At 40.8% G+C, this 21,466-nt stretch overlaps 1 protein-coding gene across 2 annotated transcripts in view; it reads left to right on the top strand.

The window, feature by feature from the left end:
- CERS6 (ceramide synthase 6) overlaps positions 1-21,466 on the top strand; it is a 123,664-nt gene that overhangs the window by 81,083 nt on the left and 21,115 nt on the right. For both annotated transcript variants that reach the window (XM_048061374.2, XM_048061375.2), the window contains exons 5-8: positions 3,911-3,961; positions 6,030-6,122; positions 12,489-12,617; positions 17,971-18,077. In XM_048061374.2, coding sequence (XP_047917331.1) covers positions 3,911-3,961; positions 6,030-6,122; positions 12,489-12,617; positions 17,971-18,077 — 380 coding nt within the window. The remainder of the gene's footprint in view (positions 1-3,910; positions 3,962-6,029; positions 6,123-12,488; positions 12,618-17,970; positions 18,078-21,466) is intronic.

Here is a 21,466-nt window from a genome sequence, read left to right as displayed (position 1 = left end):
TGTTTCCTCACCAAGTTCCTCGTTTCAAGTTTATGGACTGCAAGAAGAAAAATGAATGCCAGCAACACTAATCATTTTTTGCACATCTTTTATTTATCTATAAGCTCATACTTCCACGGGTGAGCATGAATTCTTGCGCAAAGCAACACCAGTACACGTGGTACAACCTGTGGTTTTGGGTTTCTAATCATGCTCGGTACAAGTACAGGTAGCTCACTGAGTGACAGAGCAACTTGCAATGAGATGAACTTTAGCTGCACAAAAGCAGTCGTTCTTAAAAAAAAAAAAAAAAAAGTGTGACTCCAGATAGTTATATTTATGTTTAAAAATACAAGCTGCTTGTGTAAAAGGCACGTGCATTTCACTTTCACCCTTGACATGCCTGATACCACCACCCCCCCACACCCCCCCACCCCCGATGGCTGGCTTGCCAATGGTGTGGGGAAGTACAGGCTGAAGACACGTAGGGCTCCTTTCCCTCTGCTAGAGAATCCAGCCCCTGGCCTTTGCGTGTTTCCTGTACTTGGTGGGTTCTGCTGGGCACATGTGGACGAGGGAGGCATTTTTGTGGTCATTTTTATTACTGTGTGATGAACTAGAATCTAGCTTGTTATTTGAAAATACTTCATCAGGTACATTTATTGTCTCTCTGATAACACACACACAGAAATACCTTTCAGCCAAATCAGCTGTCTAAGGAGCAGATCACAAATGGAAGGGGGTTTATTATGCTCCTTTTTTTTCCCATTTACTATCAAAACTGACCCATCACATACAAGATGCTAGCAGCACTTTGAGCAAGACACACAGACTTTGGGGCATGTGAGAGCCAGGACCCGACGAGAAGCTTTCTCTAAAGATAAGTGAATAGGCCAGGGCATGCAAGGCAACCTGAGGCTTCTGCCTAGCATGCAGGCATCTGAGATCATTTGTTCATTTTTTTCCAAATCCTCAGTCGTTCCCTTGTCTCGAGAGAGTTTTGTTTTTTTCTGAAAGGGTTCTTTACAATTGCTCTCTTTAATCACAGTGTTAGAGAGAGGTTTGATGGAGCTTTTGACAGATATTTCTATAAGGAAAGTAAAAGAAAGGAGTTTTTTTCCTTGATGCTGTGAATGACGGCAGATTCAACAGCTGTTTGTCATCCTTCACTGTCATTGATACTGCACTGATCAGATACTTTACTGAAGTGTGGTAAAGCTTACGTCTCCATCTGAACTCCTTTGTTATGTAAGGGAGGATTTCAGCACTGTGGGGCTGGTGCTTTGTGCCTGACATTATTGGTACTGAAGTTTTTAGTATTGTTTCCAGCTTCAGGATGCCTTTTTGTTATCAGGTTCCTTGCATTTCACCTCCTCCCCAGGCGTTACACTTCCATTTTACTTCTTGTTCTCAATATTTGGGTATTCAGTAGGTAGTGGAAACAGTAGCATGCTTCTTTTGTTCATCAAGAAAGGGTCTGTTGCAGAGCCAAGCCAGTGACCTTTTCTCCCAGTCTGTTGTGGGACTTCCCAGGAAGAGCTGGGCTCTGCCCAGCAGTGAACTTGTCTGGTGCAAGGAGGTTCATGGGTTTGTCGTATGAGCACACACAGGGCTCAGCTGAGCCCCGAGCGTGCCTGCATTAACTCCTTTCTTGATAGTTTGCCCACGTCTAGGTGTTCCACTGCAGTTCAGGATTTTCTCCTTCCAGCCGCAGCCTGCCCAGAGTATCCCTCAGCTGTGGGGGTCGCTAAGGGAGGCACCTCGCTGTTCCAGCTGGAACCACGTCTTCATGGAGAAGTGAGCTTCAGTCTAGGGCTGCATTGATTGTGGAGGTGGGATGGGGAGGTTGTGCTTAAACCAAGTGCTCTTTCTTTACCTCTTCACTCCAGGGCAACTGCAACCAAAGTCCAGTGCTACTACAGCAGTTAGGGTCGACTCTGAGAAGCTGAGGCAAGTCAAACGGAGGGGAGACAGGGAAGGGAAGAGGGGTGGGAAAGTGGTGTAGATGCCCCACAGTCTTAGCCTTCGCTGCCTGCCTCTTGCCCTCCTAGCATCCCTTAGGTTTCCAAACAGCAACTTGGAAGCATTTTGCTGGAGGTGGCAGCGTGGCTGGCTGAGCCTTCTGTGGCTCAGAAGCAGCAGATTTTCTGCACTGTATTGGTCTCTGAGACTTAATAATAATGCATGGAGTGCATTGTTTCTCAATTTGTGGTATCCTTTCTGGCTTTGCGGTAAAGTCTTTCCGGGTTCTTCCAGTGAGGCTTATTTTATTTAGTATTCAGTGTTTTAATTGAATGTAGATCTCTTGTATCTGCAGCTCCTATAGCACACATCTCTCATAAGAAGCCTTAATACATCATAATATTTGACAGAGAAAAATGTGCATTTTTTGCTAGCACCTGTAATTTAGATAGCAAAATAATTGGGTAGGAAGCATCTCTTAGCTCTAGCTGAATCTGATATGAAAGACAGTTACAGCTTTTCAAACCTGGCTAAAACTATGAATTATCCTACAATATTTGGATGGCTCTAATTTAGGCAGCTGTCAGACAAAAATTCTGTATATTAGAAACAATTATAGAGAGGCCGTGTCTGTTTCCAAAGACCTTTTTTGTTGTGGGAAATGAAAGGAACTCACCACAGTAACTACCATGGAGATGTTTGAACCAATGAATTGGTTGCTGTTCCAAGCAGAGAGATGGAGAGATTTCAGTGGACTTTTACTATTCTTACAGCCTCCTTGTGAGAGGCACATCAGAAACTCTAGGAGGTCTGTTACTTGTAAATGTTGCTCAGGTTATTGTAACAAGTATCCCTTTACATTTGAGGAGCAACAGGGGTGTAGGTGTGTAAGTTTTATTTTGTTTTATTAAGTGAAGGATGCATTCAAAAAACTAGGAAGAGCCTTTAATAGTCATCTTACATCACTGTTAACCCACAAAGGCCCTTTGGACATTGTGTAAGACAAATCATAATTAGAACCGAAGTATCAGTTGGGAATTGGGCTATAACTCTGACTGCCATTTGTACTATCTTTTAATATGGCACAAATGCTTCCTATTTATAAAGACTGTACTAGCGTGATTCTCAGCTTGGGACTTTAGGCTCCAGAACAACAGCCTGCTTAGTGTTCGTTTTATTTGGTTTGATGCTCCTCACATACTGTGTTTTACATGTGTGTGTTGTTAGGCTTTGCCTGAGCTGGACTGCTCCACCTGATGGTGAAAACAAGAAAATGCTTTCTTCCACACACGGGACTCATTTGAGAAAATGATTTTAGTGGAAGCACGTAGTGCTGTAAGGGTATGCGTGTCTTAATCCAGGGAACCTTCTAACAATGTTCTGCCACCTTTATACATGCATGTAGGGAAGCTAAGGTTATGTAAAGGAGTTGCACAAATATCTTGAATCCACAGCTTTCTTTCATGTTTCTGAGATACCCAGTGGGTGGGTACTTGTGCTGTAGATGTGTGTTTCTCAGTGCAGATGCCTGCAGAGCCTGAGATGCAGCTGTGCTTTGCAAGACATGCATAGCGAAAAGGAGTTGCTCCTGCTCGTGCCTAAAAAGGGAAGTGTGGCTGCTTGGTTACTGCTGGTTTGGCCATTCTCTTATTGCCCATTGTGGACATATTTAACAGTTGAAGATGTTGGGTAGAAGAGTTTGCCCATATGTTGTTTTCTACCTTGAGCCTATTCAGTTGCACAGAAAATGAAGATAAAACTAAAGAACTCTGAAAGAAAAAACTGCTTACAGGAACAGATTTAAAAGGCTCTGCTATCTTTTGTGGCATTGAAAAGGAAATAATCATGTAAGTCTTTTGGAAGCAGGAAAAAAAAAAAACAGGACATGTAACTGAGCTGCATGTCTCCCGGTTTTTTTTTTGTCCAGAATGTTATGTACAGAATGTTTATTTTTTTCTTTCTCTTTCAGACACCGTGGCTTTGGAATACCAGACAGTGCTGGAATGGGTACCCATATCAGGTAAAAGTTACAGTGCTGCCTAAAATCAGAAATGGCATCTCTGCAGTGCTCTGTTTGTACTATGGTGCAGCTTTATGTCAATATGTTAGCATGAACAGGCCACGTGGTGTTTCAGAACATTGTTAGATGCTCCCTGTCTTGTTTGTGTTCAAGATGGGAAATATGAATATAACTATCACACCTGTTTTGATATGAAGCACATGATCTGAAAACAGATCTGGGAAATCTAACTGTGAAAGCAGACATCTGCCACAGTGGAGGAATGGCCATTTTTTTACAAAGTTTTGAGGATGCTGAAAGTTTTAGCAAAGCCAGAGATTCAGCAGATTGAGAAAAGTTATTCAGAAAGTGAGTTACAACTCTTAGAGGGCGGTAATTATACCTGCTATATCTAAAATCATGCTACAAGTTGACAGGGTCCAACAGAAATTATGTAATAAAAAACATTATTAAAATCATTGTTGCAGAGACAAAATCTACTGAGTGCTGATCAGGATTATGTACTGGTTTTTCAGTTTGACTCTTATTTTTCTTAACTAGGTAAAACTTCTAATCTCTTGTTTGTTACAGTCCCTTTGTAATTTATTCAGCACAACATTGCAGAAATACAGCTGGACTTGCAATAGATACAGTCAATCATTTGGGCAACAACCTATCCATAAGTGCAGAACAGCCCTATTGAATTAAGTCTATAGGGAACTGAAACCTAGTATTTTGACTAAGTTAAACACACACTGTTGATCTTTTCATGGAGGGAAAGCCACACTTCCCCCCGTTGTCATTGTATATGGGTATAGAAGTTCTAAAGTTATTGTTAGTAAAGCAGCTGACTATCTTAATTGTTTTACTAGAGATTTTCCCTGGTGAGTTGTCTTGCAATAATGAATTTAATAGTTGCAGCTCGTTACTACCATTGCTAGCTCATGTTCTTGTCCCTTTTTTATTACACCTAATTAAAAGCTTACTGACTGTATCACTAAATCAGAAAAGGATCGTATTGGCCCAGGCAATAGCTTTAAAAGACTGATTTTGAGCGTATACATTTTCATAAAGTATAAGCATATGTCTATATTTAAATAACCCATAGGCAACATTCAGTGGGCACCTAAAGACTGTTTTTCAGCTAAAAAGAATCAGTCTACAAAAGGGAGTGGGAATAAAAGAGGCAACTGAAATGCCTCTTGCTGACTGAAATGACTCTTGCCCTGCTTGGGTGTTTGGTTGGGCCAGTGAAGACTGTTCTAGAGATGGTTCATCTAATCCCTTGAGAGGTGTCCTCAGAAGCTTCTCCTGTGCTAGGGCCCCTCTCTGTCACTGTGGTGGAAGATATGACTAGCAGAAAATCATGAGGAAATTAGAGTAGCTCCTAGGACTGTCTCCTAGGCTGAGGGCTAAACACCCTATGCATGCCACCAGCTACCTCCTTTGAAGTTACCCCAGGTTGGTTTCGGTTGTGAAAAATTTCTTTCTTGTTGTTTTTACTTCTTTTGCTTTTAAATGTGTATTTAGTGATGTTTATCAAGCAAGATGCCTGGCTAAATTTATTTATTTTCTTCTTCACAAATGTTAACATGTTCCTAGAAAATGGTTACAATCTTTAAAGGGAGGCTTTAATACCAGAAAGAGTTAAACCTGTTTAAAACTCACATTTTTAACACGTGCAGATGATGTTATATGCTGGTATCATATTTCTCTAATCCGCTGTAGTATTGTTTCTTTTGCTGTGCTTTACACACACATTAATGATGTACAGCAAGATGTTTCAAGTAATCTTTCAAAACAGAGGTATGAGTGGGCAGAATTTAGTTTGTTCTAGGTTCCTTTTGGATATCATAATTTTTTGGTATTACAATACTGTAAAGGTTTGTCAAGAGGGTAGATTGGGAAGCTTTTTTTTTTTCCAGAACCATCAAAGTTCAAAAGAGGCAACCATCATCATTTTTCTTGCATAGGATGCTTATGTATAATTGAGTAATCCCTTGATGATTGCACATCTGCCCTATAGACCTCAGATACCTGTAATATCAGTTAGACCCTCTGTTAACCTTTTCTCATCTCCATCTTCCAGCCGCTGATGCCCGACCTTCATTTTTACTACATTGTTGAATTGTCATTCTACTGGTCCTTAATGTTTTCTCAATTCATTGACATCAAAAGAAAGGTAAGAACAGCAAGACTAAAAACACTGAAGGCGTTAAACACATATCTTTCTTGACCTGAAGAATATCTGTATTACCTGTGCAGTGGAACTTGCAGATAGTTGTCACTGAGAAACTGGTGTTGGAAGTGCCTGTTTCATTCTGTTCCTTGTTACTATGATGTGTAGGGTTTTTTTTCTGCATACGGGAAAAAGAGCCTGGTGTAACCAAATATTCAAAGGGAAACGGCATCAGCCGAAAAGATCTCCTGCTCTTAAACAGTGACTTGAATGAAATTGATCACATAGATGTATTATTTCTACTAAGAGTTAAATGATGATATATCAATGATGGAGCAAGGCTACCTCATAAATTCATAACATCTTTTTGGTAAGGTCTATGAAGGCTTTGAATTTATTCTATGCAGGCAGGGAAAAAAAAGGGATACATTTAATATTAAACACGGATGCTACACGTAACCTTTGGTTATCAACCAAACCTCTGCAGCAATGCTACAGAATTGTTGAAGTTATCACTGCAGAAATGTGCTGTGTCTAATCAATCCCCCTGCATTCATATTCAGCTCTCTGCTCTGAGCCATTGGCTGTATTTTTGTTCTTTGTTCTTCAGGGGGAGGAAAATTGAACAGCATTGCATTTGCAACATTACATCTTTAAATAATATTTAATTGATTCCTGACCTGAGCAACACCTAGGTATAGTGAAGTACAATTCTGAAAAGGTCCATTGTGACAGTCAGTAACACCTTTCTTCTTTGATAAGTCTCCTGGGAAAATGCAATAGCTATTTCCCTTGTGACTTGGAGAGTTTGTTCCCATTGGTGAGCTGAGCACAGAGATAAAGCCTGATCCTGTCCATATATAGGTGCAAACAATCTTTTGCAAGTCTGTCTCTCTGTTATATATAAATGACTTTTATATATATATATATTTATACACACAAATACATATGACTACTGAGAAGGTTTCTCAGCAGCCTACTGTGGAAATAGAAGGGGAGATGGAGGTGGGGAAGTGGATTGCTAACAGCTAAATAACACTCCTGTCACAGATTTGCAGCGCTTGACCCCAGAGCACCAAGTCAAAGCAGCATCCCATACATCTGCGGTGTCTGAGCATGAAGTGTCCCACAGAGCGGGAGCACAGTATCTGTAGTGCAGTGATAGCAAGTCAAAAGCCTTTCATTATAAGCACCCTGCAGGAGACAGTGGATTGAGATGCCATATATGTAAATAGAATATGAGATCACCAACCAGTTTGCACTGTGGAGGCAGTTCTTTTCGTATTTTAAACAAAATTGATAACTAGGAAGGTCAGACTGGAGAAATGTGGCCATGTGCTGGTGTCAGACAGTAAAACTGCTGTGTCCAGGGGCAAAAATGCAAGCTGTCAAGGAAACCCATGAGTTGAAAAATGTTAATGCTGGCAGCTTACAGTAGTTGACAAACAGTAGTAGCACACACTCCTGGGCAATGGCAGCCGTCAGCCGGAACACAGCACAACGCCAGAATGTCCTCTCTGACAAGACAGCTCAGGATGTAGAAGGATATCAGACAGACAATGTATCAGGCTAGTGGGAACACAGATGGTGCTAGGAAAACATGAGATGAGCCTCAACGCCCGGATCTCTCACATCAGACACTCAGGAGCCCCAAATACATGGGTATGTATACCAACAAGGAAAAGCTAAAAGTGTTACAAGTTCTCAACCTGTCAAATAAGGCAAGGGCAAGAAGCGTAATATTGGCCCAAGACTGATGCACTTGGAAGATTTTGAGACCTGAAATGTCACAACAGATTGGCCCTGAAGGCCATGTTCCTAAGCTACTCTACGTGTTGCGAGACCCTCACTTCACTAGGCCAGCAAGTAAAGGTGCCAACTGAGTTAACGCTTCATAGCCTGCAGGATGTATGAGCTTGACAGAGACACCAGCTCTTGCAGCACCATCATAGTTCTCTTTTAAAGAGCAGGTTTAGTTTTAGTTTGAAAAGTGTGGAAACTTCTTAACGTACTCAGTATACGATATGAGATAGAGACCTGGAAGAAGCAGGATATTTGCCAGCTATTATCAGACATTATGGCAATACTTCATGACAGTTTATGCAGAGCAGATTAACAGTTCTCAGCCCTAGAAACCTGTTGATATTTTCTTGTTACTGTGAGAGGAATACTTTTATCTAAGTTGTGGTTATCATTTTAGATACTTTTAAATTCAACAGGGACTGTCTTGTAGTCTGGGAGGATCAAAAGTGCCCTGGCAGCCTTGTGCACTGCGGGAATTCAGCCAACTGCTTTTATGCAGCTGGCTTTCTCAAGGCAAGGTGCTGTAGGTCTTCTCAGAAAGTGCTAGTGATCAGCACTGCCGTAACTCCAGCACTGGTCTTTTACTTTGTGCAGCTCAAGAGAAGTGCTACTTCTTGTTTTCAAAGTCTTTTATTCTTCCCTAACAACAAATTCATGACTTTAAAATGACTTCCAATTGGTTTATCTTTATTCATTTATTTATCTTTATTCAGATTTTATAAATTCCACCAGATTATCTCTGTCTGGCTGAAGAGATACGAGCAAAATTTTAAGACTTTTGCCCATACCTGCTATTGGCATTAAGTTAAAGCAGTGAACTGAGTAGATTAACTTTTACAGTTTCATGATGGAGTGTTATTTGCTTCATAAACATCTACTCTGTTGCTGTAATGATGTTCTACCGTTAAGAGTTTCCATCCATTTTCAAAAATCACAATCTAGTATCTTTCTTTTTTTATTATTATTTATTATTATTATATCTTCTCTCTCCAGCTTCCCATACTCCTTTCTGTAAAACACAGAGAAAGATAATTGGATTGGTGAACTGTTTTACTCTCGCAAGCCCCTGATAAGTTTTAAAAGCAGTGAGGCTTATTTAACATGCTTTCTGAATACCTGAAGTATTGCTTGCTACAAATACATTTGAACAGTGTATTTAAGGGAATTTATAAAACTTCTACCTCAGTCAGTGTTTTAACAGGTTAATAGAAGATCTAGACCTTTTTGTTCATTCACACCTTTTAGTTCCAAACATTTGGCAATTCCTAGAGCTTCTGTGTTTTACTTTTTTAAAAAAATGACTCTGCACTCATCCCCCAAAGTAAAATAATCTGTAGCTGCTAATTTTCTTGAATATTCCGTTTTGGTTCTAGAAAACATATGCTATATTTTTCTGGATCCTAGATCTTTCTTCAGACTCAGTTAAAAAAAAAAAAAATAGGAGTCAGGGCTGATTTATTTGTTTCAGAGGAAAGAAATGTAGACTGTGTACATTTTGCAGACTTCACAAGAATTGTAATGGTTAAAACCTTTAGCTGATCATATTCTCTTTCTTTGTTGACATAGCCCATTTCCAAGAGCTGGCTTGACCAACAATGTTTTGCCCTTTAGTGGCCTTTATGTGCCATAGTCATTGTGACATGTTAAGCTAACCTGAGTAATAGAAACCTTGTTTCTGGAGGGTTTGTGTCAAACTTGAGACCCATGGGGATTTCCATTGTCTGCACTGTATTCTTTCCACTGATGGTGTCAGGAGCAGGGTCTTTCTCCCATTAGCCACATATTTTCATGACATGTACAGGCACATGCCATCTTTAAGAAGTTACAGCTGGAGGCTATAATTGTGCTGTAAATAAAGGCATCTTGTGCAAACATGCATGCAGTTCAAAATATATTTTAAAAGGAAAAAAGAAACCATTCTTGTACAGCTACTCATCTACTGTGTATGGATGAAAGTGCTTGAGTGAGCTGGGAACACGAGTACCTCTTGACATTATGGAGACTTGCAACATCAGTTTCTCTGTATTCATTACCTTTATGTGTAATTAAAATCTAACACATAGCATCTCCAAGTATAGTAATAATTACTGACATGAAGAAATGGCACAAATGGGAAAGGACGGACCAGAGCAACAAGAGTATTCTTATTAGTGTCACACTGCCACTTTCTTCTAACAGTTTTCAGTAGGTCAGTCTAGCACCTCTGTTTCAGAGCTGGCAGGGTCAGACAGTTGTCTCTTTTAAGAAACATTATCAGGGAAGGAGTTCCCTGGACAGTGTTTCTGTAAGTAGTCTCATGCAGAAGTGCAGAAGACTGCTGCCCAAGAGCATTAGGTCTGCTTAGAAATAATCCATATTGTCAGGAAAGCCTTGAAGAGTTCCCAAGAGGGACTAGAAATGTAGTGTTTGCATAACATGAATGTGGCATCTATAAAAACAGAGGAGAATTTCTGCTTGGCTTCCTTGCTCATTTGGACTGCTAACGTGCAAATGTAATTGCAATTAGCAGGAAAATAAAGAACAGTGCCATAGCATTTGCAGCTGAAGCAGGTAAAGTGCTAGGCTGCAGTATGGCCATATGGGAATGCTAGCACCTTACTTCTACTCCTGGGGAAAAGGGTAGGTGCTTTCTTGTTCTGATTATGGCAAGGTCAAGTGATCCCTACGTGGGGATTTCTGGTTACTGAAATGACTAAGATATCATGTCCCCACTCCCCCTTAAGACCCTCAAAAAGAGAAAAACAGCCTATATTTTTCCTTTTATTCATTCTGCTTTAAGAAAATGGATTTAAAGCAATGGCTTGAGATGCCTGGTGAATGTATATGATTATGCTTCAGACTGCTGGAGACCAAATAATCTGGCTGAGAAATGTTGGATGTATATCAAACTAGGATACAATTTTATGCTTTTAGTCTGGTTGTGGGTTTGTTTGTTTTTTCATCTTTGTGTTGGAAATACTGGCAGTGCCCATTGATGAGTAGTTGTAGAAAAGAGGAGCTTTGTAGCACTTGATAGCTACTCAACTCCTGGGAGGAGGTCCTTTCCCTACAAGGGTAGTGTGTCGGCTCCAGCTGCAGGTTTTTTGCACAGCTTCCAGGTGTGCAATGCAGCGCAGGCGAGTGCTGGTACTGGAAGTACAAGTGGCACAGCATTCCCTTAACACAGAGGTGCCTGCTCCATTCCCAGGGAGAGGCAGCATGCTGCTAGTTACTCTTCCCAGCACTGGAGAGAGAGAGCAGTGGGCAGCTGTAGCTACAGCTGTCCCTGTGTTAGTGGGAGCTCACCAGCACTTTCCCTGCAGAGCCTCAGACCTTTCCTCCCTTTGCAAGCCAGGTTCTGCCTCTCTAAAGGCTGCACATCACAGCTTCAGCTTCTCTGCTTTGAGCCACTCAGCTGGAGACAGCTCAGCAGGACTGGCACACAACAGCTGCCACAAAGCCAAACGCTGCCTCCTGAAATGCTTGGTGAAAAAGAGCTTGCCTGGAGGAGCTGTTTCTCATGGCTTCCTGGATCTGTTCCCTCAGACAGCCCTGCATGAGGGCCACTGCTGAGAGCTGCTCTGCTAGGTGGGCACCTGATGCTTGGAGGAACTCCCCAGTCAAATGATGTCTGGTGACCTTTTCTTTAGGGTTTTGATACTACATTCTCACAGCTGTTTTTTGTTTGTTTGTTTTCTTTTTTCTTTTTTAAACTGATTTGGTGCCTTACAGAGAAGAATCTCATCCCTTTAGGTTCTGTTCTCCCAGTAATCAGCCTGGGAGCTTAGGCCAGGCAGACTGGTCCTTTCCTCTGCTTTGCCTGCTCCTCAGCATGTGTCTGGGAATTTTATGGTCCAAGAGTTTTACTGTTCCCACTTTTTTTCAATAGTAACAGTTACTTTCTGACCAAATAACTCTGTGAGTTACTGGTTTTAAGACCAGTGAATCTGCATCATTTGGAAGGCAGTAGCTTAGATCCGAGTAGGAGGAGCTGCACCAGCTAATTTAAAGACTTTTCTGACACCGATCCTGTGTGAAGACAAAGCAGCTTCCGTAAAAACATACAAGTGAAAAACTGGAACTGGGATTCTCAGCTGTGAAACTGCTCAGTTGTGCTTGGCAGGTGACTGTCAACAGTTCTTACCATGGTGGAAATATGTTTCTTGTATCTCTGTAGCTATTTGAACTCTTGTGAATGATGCATTATTTTGCAGGCTGCATGTTGATTGGTGTATAAGAAATACGGTGTAATTTATTTTTAAGTACATGAGGCTTTTCAATGTAACCAGTCATAAAAGGTTCATTTGGTTAAATTACTATGAACTGAGAAGTGTAGGAATTTCCTAGCTTTCAATAATCTTTTTGCCTTTTGTTAACATGCAATGACCACTTTATTCAGTCTAAGTGAAATATATGTATTAAGTAGCAGGATCTTTCTGTAACATAACCATAATGCTGGGTTTAAAAATATCCATCCATTTTTGTATAAGAATATTGAATTTCACTATTTGGTTCACTGTTGTTTTTTGTTTTGTTTTTTTTTTTGTTTTTTGTTTTTTTTTTGTTTTCTGCTTCTTGCTGCTCCAGGATTTTGGCATCATGTTTACACATCACATTGTAACAGTCACCTTGATAACCTTCTCATACGTAACCAATTTGACACGAGTGGGAACCTTGACCTTATGTCTCCATGATGCGGCCGATGTTGTCCTAGAGGTGAGAAAATACACGTGTCATCAGTGTCTCTACATGGTATTCACTATTCTGAGAGCTCACTTGTCAGTGGCTGGAATCTATTTGCTATGCAGAACAACTATTCCCTCAGCAAAGAGGCCAGTTCAAGAAGGTAGTGGTGATTAATATAGCACATTTCCTTGCTAAAATATATTACAGTTGTAGCAGTGCATGTTTGTGATTTCAGGCTGGTTTATCCCTTGGTAAGTTGCTTGTATAGAGCAGAGTCTGGTAACGTATTACTTGCCATGGAAGGTTACACATAGATTTTAAATATCACATGGTAAAGTCAAAAGTTAAAGATTGTGAAATCTGAAAAGTGATGGCTGTGTGGGATGGAAGCTTCTGTTTCTTGACCACTCTGAAGTGATGGGTTGAGGGAGAATCTTGTCTTTCAAAGAATCAAGGTGTCATTATTTGATTCTGCTGTGCTTTGCTGAGCAGAGGGCATTGGCCAACTTCTTGGCTGGTCTGTGCAAAGGCAATGAGCTCAGTGCTGGTCCTGAGAATTTTCCAGGTTCCTGTGCCTCTTCATCTAGATGCCAGTATGAAGCAGCTTGCTTTGGAGAAGAGGGGATGATTGATACTCTTTTAAGTCAAGATGGTCTCTAACTTCTGTAGTGGCAATTTAGAGATTTTCTCATCCTGTATATGTATCCATTTTTAGACTACTCTGAGTAATGCTAGGATTGCTCTGTGAACTCTCCAGCAGGATCAATTAATAACTGTTTTGTCTACAAGTATTTTTCAAGTAGTTTCAAGGATCCTGTTACGCAACAACGCAGCCTCACTGTATGATTCACCTATCTCAGAATCAAAATCCTGCTATTTTGATTTGATTATGCTGCAACTGTTTTTATTTTTTAATCTGCTCTTAATGTAGAAGTCACATGACTGCCTGAGGCAGAAGGTAACATAGAATATGTATTTCTGTGGTTAGAAATAATTACATCTTTACATTTTTTTTCTGTTTTAGTAACAGATCTGTGTATATCCATTCTGCTGCCTGTGAATTCCCCCAAACTTTATTCATTCCTCTTTTCTTGCCACCAGAAGGACATACTTGACCTTGCTCATTTCAGATCAGACTGGTGCTTGTGGAACTAGAAAACTACCATAGGGTAGCTGTAGTAGGCTAGCTAAAACCTTAGCTTGAGCACACTGAGATATACATTTTTGATCAATTCCTCTGTTCATTCACTGCCCAAGACAAAGAGAAATTGCTATTCTCACATGGTTTGAAAACATTCAGCAAATACATTTCCCCATGAGACATAGTCTTTAGTGGTCTTCCTAGTCAATTTGTTCAGTCTGTTTTACCTGGAAATACTAAAGTCACTTATAAAGAACAAGAATCACAACCCCAGGGAAGCATTTACTAAGAGAGCCATTATGACTCACTCAACAGACTTTCTTCTGCCAGGGCAGTGGGTCACAGCCCCAGTGCTGTAGGAGAGAAGATGGACTCGTATGCTCTGGGACATTAGTGATGGAAAGTCAATGCAGAGGAAGAAAAATATTTAGCTGCAAAAGAAGCTGGTAGAATTTCTTGCCATGATGTGCAGTTGTGCACCTGACCTGTTTTATGTGTTACATATTTGTAGAAATGGAAAGCTATTTCCAGAGGCCACTAGACTTTTTCCACCTACCTATTTCATCATGGAATACACCCAATGAAAATCTGATTGAGGATGCAGTCATTTTGCTATTATTGCAAAAAGTGGTAAGTGTTGGTGGAAATACTGGAAATTAGTTGTTTTCCATGGACTTTAAGACATCTGCATGTAAAGAAGAGTCATAGGATTTGATGAGAGGAGAGCAGTGGGTATTGTCTTCCTGGATTTCAGTAAAACCTTGGGACAGCCCCGTAAGATTCTCATAGAGAAGCTGCTAAAGCTGGATGAGCAGACAGTGAGGTGGATCAAAAACTGGCTGAATAGCCGTTCCCAGAGGGTAGTGGTCAGTGGTGCAAAGTCTAGTTGGAGGCCAGTAGTAAGCAGAGTACCCCAGGGGTCAATAAAGAGTCCCATCCTGTTTAACATCTTCATTAACAATCTGGACAGTGGGGTAGAGTGCACCCTCAGTAAATTCACAGATGAAATGGGGGAAAATGTTGTCTCATTCAGGGACAACTCAGCCAGAGGGCTGAGCAGCCATCCAGATGGACGTTGACAGGCTAGAGAGGTGGGCTGATGAGTCTCATGGAATTCAACAAGAAATGCAGAGTCCTGTGCAGCCTCAGGCAGCAGTATGTGCTGGGGTCCACCCAGCTGGAAAGCAGCTCTTCAGGAAAGGAACCAGGATTTGGCAGACACCAAGTTGAATGTGAGTCAGCAATGTGCCCTTGCTGCTAAGGCTAGTGGTATTCTTGGCTGCATTAGGCAAAGTATCACCCATAAGTCAGAAAAGGTGATCCTTTCCCTCTGCTCGGCACTGGTGAGGTCACACCTGGAGTCCTCTGACCAGTTCTGGGCCCCCCAGCACAAGAGAGACATGCTGGAAACTGTCCAACGTAGGGCCACTGAGAAAATCAAAGGATTGGAGCACCTCTTCTGTGAGGAGAGTCTCAGAGAGCTGGGACTGTTCAGCCTGGAGAAGAAAAGGCTCAAGGGGGATCTTGTCAATGTATAAAAATATCTGAAGGGAGAATGCAAAGAGGACAGAAGAGCCAGACTCTTTCCAGTGGTGCCCAGTGCCAGGACCAGAAGTTATGGGCACAAACCGGAACAGAGGTTCCCTCTGAACATCAGGAAGCACTTTGCAGGTGATGGAGCACTGGCAGAGGTTGCTTGGAGAGGTTGTGGAGTCTCCACCCTTGGAGATCTTCAGAAGTCACCTGGACATGGTTCTGGGCAACCTGCTCTAGGTGCCCGTGTTTGGACAGATAACCTCCAGGTGTCAGTTCCAAACTCAGCCATTCTGTGATTCTGTGATTTCCAGGAATCCATGGCTGTTCTCTTAGGTCTCAGTGAAAGTTATCTTAAGCCACTGAAGAACAGACCAAGCAAAGAGTCACTTGCTTGCCTAGGAAACCAGTACATTAGCTTAAGTTGAAGTCTAGGTCACTGAGAGGCTATTTTCAGCATCCTCCCTAAGTTGTTTGAGGGGTCTTAGGTATCTTTGCACTGCAGTACAGCTTGTGGGTTGGAAACACTGTGAATTAACCCACTACAGTATGTAAAACCCCACCAATTTGGAGACCTTGAGACCTTCCAGATTCAATTACCTTCCTACTTCAAATGAACACTGACATTTTTTATGTCAGTGTATGGATGTGAAGTAGTTGGTTGCTTCTGGTATATGAGCCTCACATAGCTGACTGTTGAACCAGAATCCTTCCTGTCAAGTTCCAGCTATCTCCTAACACACTTTTCAAAAAGAGCAGGGAATGGACACTTTAGACCAAGGCAAACAGCTGCACTGTAAAAAAAAATGGGTTTAAATAGACCAGCAAGGGTCTCTGTAAGAGCTATGTTGTTCAGCTTTCGTCACAGTTTTTAAGCTTTGAAAATTGTGTTGTATTGTCCTAGGTGGCCAAATTCCATCCAGCAACACACTCTCTTTCCCCTTTTTTTTTTTTTTTTTAGTACTTCTGTATCAATTTTGTTTGCAGATTTGTTATTTGAGAACTGATGACCCAGCAGCTGTTCTGTTTTTGAGAAATGGCATGATACTACTACAAGTTGCTATGGCAATATCAGCTCCACACACTATAAAACCAACTTTTTTAGACTGCCACCATGAAAATACATCCAAGATTCCTAGCTGAACTTTCAGTCATCTGAAAATCAAGATGTTAGTAACTCCTCTGCTTTACATGTTGGCATCCAAAGTGTTCTTTTTTCCCTAAACCAGACTGTGAGTACAAACTGCTAGGAAACTCATTTGTGTCCAGTAGAATATAAGACTGATTCAGAAGTCATGGGATTTCTTTGCAGAGCTTGTGGCTTTCCTCATATTTTGTGAGCTCCCTAATTTGTTTTCTGTTAGTAAGGATATCCTTTATGTTCAGGTTTTGAACAGAAGTATTGCAGACAGTATGTAATATCCTAAAGTGCAGGTTGATTTTGGCTTCTGGATTGTCTGACATGAGCATTCAACAGTTACAGATTAATTGTGTTCATACCGATAAAATTAGACAATGCAAGATTGTCTCTCACCGTTTTAGAGACTTCTCTGGTTTGAATTCTGCATTCAGAATAGTATTCTATATGCATAACTGTAGTTATTTTGCTCCCTCTTAGCCCTCTGGAAAGTCTGTGCAAGTAAGCATTTTCTGAAATAAGGTAGCTGGATACGGTCCCCTCAGAGGGACACAGACAGTGTACACTTAACCAGGCTCTTCGTGTATTTCATCATGCAGTGACTCTCTGTATACTTTTGGCACAAAGCATAAAGAAAGACTGTTCCTGCCTTGAAGCAAATGCTGTAAAATAAGTAATTTTGCTAATGCACATGAACACTCTGGAAAAAGCATAGATGCCTTAAAACAAACTTGCTTGTACATGTTGTTTTCTCCAGAGGTAAGAGGACAGGGCAACTTCAGGAAAGATCAAAGTTTAAAGAGCAGTTTGATTAAAGATTCTATAGCTGACTCCTCCACCAAGGAAGGAATCAAAAGATTGCATGAAGATATATGAAAGAAGCATGTAAAAATAGGCTTAGGGCAACAAGTTGGGAGAGCAAAAATGACAGAGGACAAGGAAGAAAGAGAAGCAATAGAAAACCTTGGAAAAAGATTTGAAGGAGGGGAGTATAATCTTAGAGGTGGAAACTGCTCCGTAGAGGCTAGGAAAGGAGAGAGACTGTAGGAGAATATAGGATATCGGGCATAATAGAGGATTTGAGACGAAGTTTATATATAAAAAGTACTAGAAGATGAAGAACATGGGGCGGCTGGAAGACGGATAGTTGGGGAAAATGAAAGTGGAGCCCAATGGGAAAGAAGGAAGTGCTTTATTAGGTCAGATTCAGAAGAATAGCATATTGGAAAGGCGAGGGATGGGTAGGTTAAAAGGCTGGAGACAAAAATAGCACAAATATAATGGAGTTCAAAAGAAGGTTTAGAAACATTTTGTGAATCTGAAACTCTAGAGTTTCAAAAAGGAGATGGAACAAGTGGAAGAAGTACCTTTGTTTTCATGCAGTCTGTTTGTTTTTTTTTCTGAGAAGACATTTTCCAGCTGCTTGGTAGAAAGGAGTTACAAGGTCACTGGGAGGTGACCAATAAAAATGTTAGTGATTTCATCAAAATTTAATTTCTTCTTTTTACAGCGCAATGCAGGAGAGTTCGGTTGTCCTCACAGAAGTAAATAGACATTTCTTTCTTTTACAGGCTGCCAAAATGGCAAACTATTGCAAGTATCAAAAACTGAGTGACCTTCTGTTCCTTACGTTTGCCATTGTCTTCATTGTCAGTAGGCTTGGCATATATCCTTTATGGTGAGTAAGCATATCATTTTCGTCTAATGCTAAACATCAAACAAGTTCGGAAATAGCTGTGTTATAACTGAACATGATTCATTGACATTACTCTGTTTCCCAAAGCATCAAGGAGAGTTTCAGACATAACCAGGTGTTGTAATAGCATATTTGCTAGAGTGCCATTATAGTTACTGCGTTCTAGACAAGAAACATATGGGGCTTCTGCTGGTTTTAAGGTGGAAGTGGATTGAAAATCACATGGCTTTGGGTTAGCAGGTGGTTTTTTGTGCTGGCAAGAAGTTAGAGGGGGAATAAAATATTAGTCTCTGAAGATGCTGACCAGAGGCTATGCTTGAAGCTAGGCTCTGCTCATTAGCTTTCAGCGCACGCTTTATAAACAAGTTCAGCTTAAAGAAAACACAGGGAGCTAAGGAAAGTTCAGCTCTGCTGAAATCTGTATAAGGATGTTATTGCCATGCAGATTTGTAATACTGCAGGCTACTCCTTTTCCACCCTTCCTTTGAACTGGGTGTCCTGGGGAAGCTGTATAATACATACATCTTCAGGGTAATTATACAAGTGTTAATGTAATCTCACCTCTTCCGAAAGGCAGTCGCTTGCATGTGCACTCACTCTCTCTTCCTAGGTGAGAACACATGCATCTATACACACAGACAGACACAGACATTTGGTTCTTTAGCTAGGATCTTCAACATCCAGAAGGCTGCTGGCTAGTTAGAAGATAGCCTGATGCACACCAGTTCAGAAACCCATTCAAGTTTCTCTGCAAGCACGGTATGAGTTACCTTTGCCAAAAAAAGAAATGCTCCCACACAGCTGAATGTGTTCTATGTATGAGCAGGGCTGGGAGAAGGCGTAGATCTCACTCTTTTGTGTTCAGGATCCTTCCTTTCTCTAGTATGAACAGAACCAACCCAAATCTCTGTGAGAGCAAGAGGGGTTTGTCATTGCAATAGAAGGTAACGATGATAGCTTTGGTTTTGGGAACCAACAGGAATACCAGAAATGTTACCTTTGGCAAAGGTTTAATTAGAGGCATTACTACCAAGCTCCTTATTTAAGCATGCAGATGATTTACAGATACTAATATCAATCTCTGTCACTTTTTCCTCTCAAATCCTATATAATGATACCTCTTTAGGAGTTTGTTCAGTGCAAACAGGATAACACCAAGGTGCCCTAAGGGAGCTGTGTCATCAGTTCTTATTAGCAGTAGAATGTAGAAGTCTCATTTAGTGTTTAATGACTCCAAAGATAATGTGATAATGCCTAGTCCCTACTGCGCTGTGAGTTGGTGAAGTCCCATGACAAAAGGAGAAAAGGGATAGACACACAACATACATATTTAAAAGTGCTTGTTATTTTTTCCAGGGAGCAATGATTTATTTCTTAAACAAGTTTGCTTCCCTTTCCTTAGTTGTTCCTCAAAGCTAACTTGGCCATACACTGAATTTCTATAAATAAATTAAGCTGATTTTTCTACTTGTATGATCTCAGACAGGAAAAATGGTGGTACATCTGCTCATAGGATTTAGTCTGTCACACATTGTCTTGCATTAGGAAATGTAGTGAAGACCAAATTCTATCAGTGCAGCTCTGCCACTGGAGACTTCAATACATGATTCTGCTTCAGAGAAGACTCAGTCAGATGATGACAGCTTGAAATAGAAATCCCACTGCTTATTCCTCTCTCCTCTAATGGCTTTAAAACAATAACAAATTCACACTCCTTTTTGAGTGCTTTGAGGGTGGTTTTTTTGCAGAGCTAACCTGGGAGGAATACAGAGCATGCAGGGATGAGGTTAGGAAAGGTAAGGCCCAACTAAAATTGAATCTGGTGGGGGATGTCAAAGACAACAAGGAGGTCTTCTATAAATACATAGGTGACAAAAGGAAGACTAGGGAAAATACACACCTACTGCTGAATGAGACAGGGGACCTGGTGACATGGGACCTGTAAAAGCCTGAGTCTTGGGCAGCCTGCTCTAGGTGACCCTGTTTGAACAGGGATGTTGGACCAGATGACCTCCAGAGGACCTTTCCAACCTCAACCCTTTTGTGATTCTGCAAGCTGCCTTATGCATTTATTTGCAGCACTAGCAGAGTATTTAAACCCTTCTCTGTGTTATATGAACTGGCAAACAGGGAACTGCTGACTTTAAATTTTGCTATTCAAACACAAACTTTACCAGATCACCACTGTGTGCTTGCCTTGCTGAATAGTCAACAAAGAGCAGATTAATCTTTTCAGAGTGCATGATTTTGAAGGAGGTCATTAGTCCTTTACGCATTGAACTAGAAGAAGCTGCCTAATATGCCTTTTCTCTTGAGACATCTGAAAATCAGCAAGGTCCAGTTTTTCCCATCTTTTACATCCTTACTGTGGTAGTCAAATTTTGGAAAGTCCACCCTTTTAACTATTAATCTGAAGTGTTTAAAATAACACTGTGTTTATAACCATAACTGAGGCTCAGAAACTGAAGGTCCATGCCGTCTAGAGTGATTTCCATGAAGTGTTGCAGCCAAGTGCTACCCTGCAGAAAGCCTTTGCTAGGACTAAGCAATATTTTAAAGATTGAGACGAATGTGATCAACTTACTGCCTGCCTAATAGCCATATTTTGTTCATATGAAGCCTGCAGTGGAAGAATGCATCACCACACTTGTGTGATTAGGTGGCATCATTCAAAGTAGACTCATGAAGGCAATGAATGTAGAGGGACTGTGTGAATCACAGGAATTTAGCAGTAGACAGTGTACTCCTCTTTCACAGATGGAGTGGTTACACTAGTGATCCCTCTGCCTTTCCTCCCCCTTAATTGACAAAAGAGCACATTTATCTAATTTGAATTTGTGAATGGTTCAGTCATTCACTTGAACCTTCAAAATATGATGCTGAACCATAAATATTGTTTGAATCATTCTCTGAGTCCACCTGGCACCTGATGCTCTTAGTAATAGTATTTGACAAGTATGTCTGTGGCTTGAAATTGTCATTTTCATTGTTTTTATACCTTTTTTTTTTTTTAGTATTCCAGCACTTCAGCTGTGGAAATTTATTGCTACTTTATAAATGGCCAGTATTCTCATAGCAAGAAAAACAACCACATTGCAAGAAAAGCAAAGTCCTTGCTTTGAAGTACATGCAATGTATAATAGGCTTAACTGCATGAGTAAGAAGCAGAATGTCAGACTCCACTTACTTCTTACCAAACTGAGTAAAACTTTTAGCCCCAAAATACCTTGTAGCAGAAAGGAATAATTGGAGAGGTGTCTTCAGAGGGTGGCTCCAAGGAAAAGGGAAGCTGTTGGTGGAATGTTATTTGCAAGAATGCTTCAATTACAGGGAATACAGTACAAGTATGTTGTGTATGATGTGTGATTTTT

The sequence above is a fragment of the Anser cygnoides genome, chromosome 6 (genome assembly GCF_040182565.1).
Source record: "Anser cygnoides isolate HZ-2024a breed goose chromosome 6, Taihu_goose_T2T_genome, whole genome shotgun sequence".
NCBI classification, from domain to species: domain Eukaryota; kingdom Metazoa; phylum Chordata; class Aves; order Anseriformes; family Anatidae; genus Anser; species Anser cygnoides.
The sequence above is the reverse complement of the archived record's forward strand: the minus strand, read 5'-3'. Positions and strand labels throughout refer to the sequence as shown.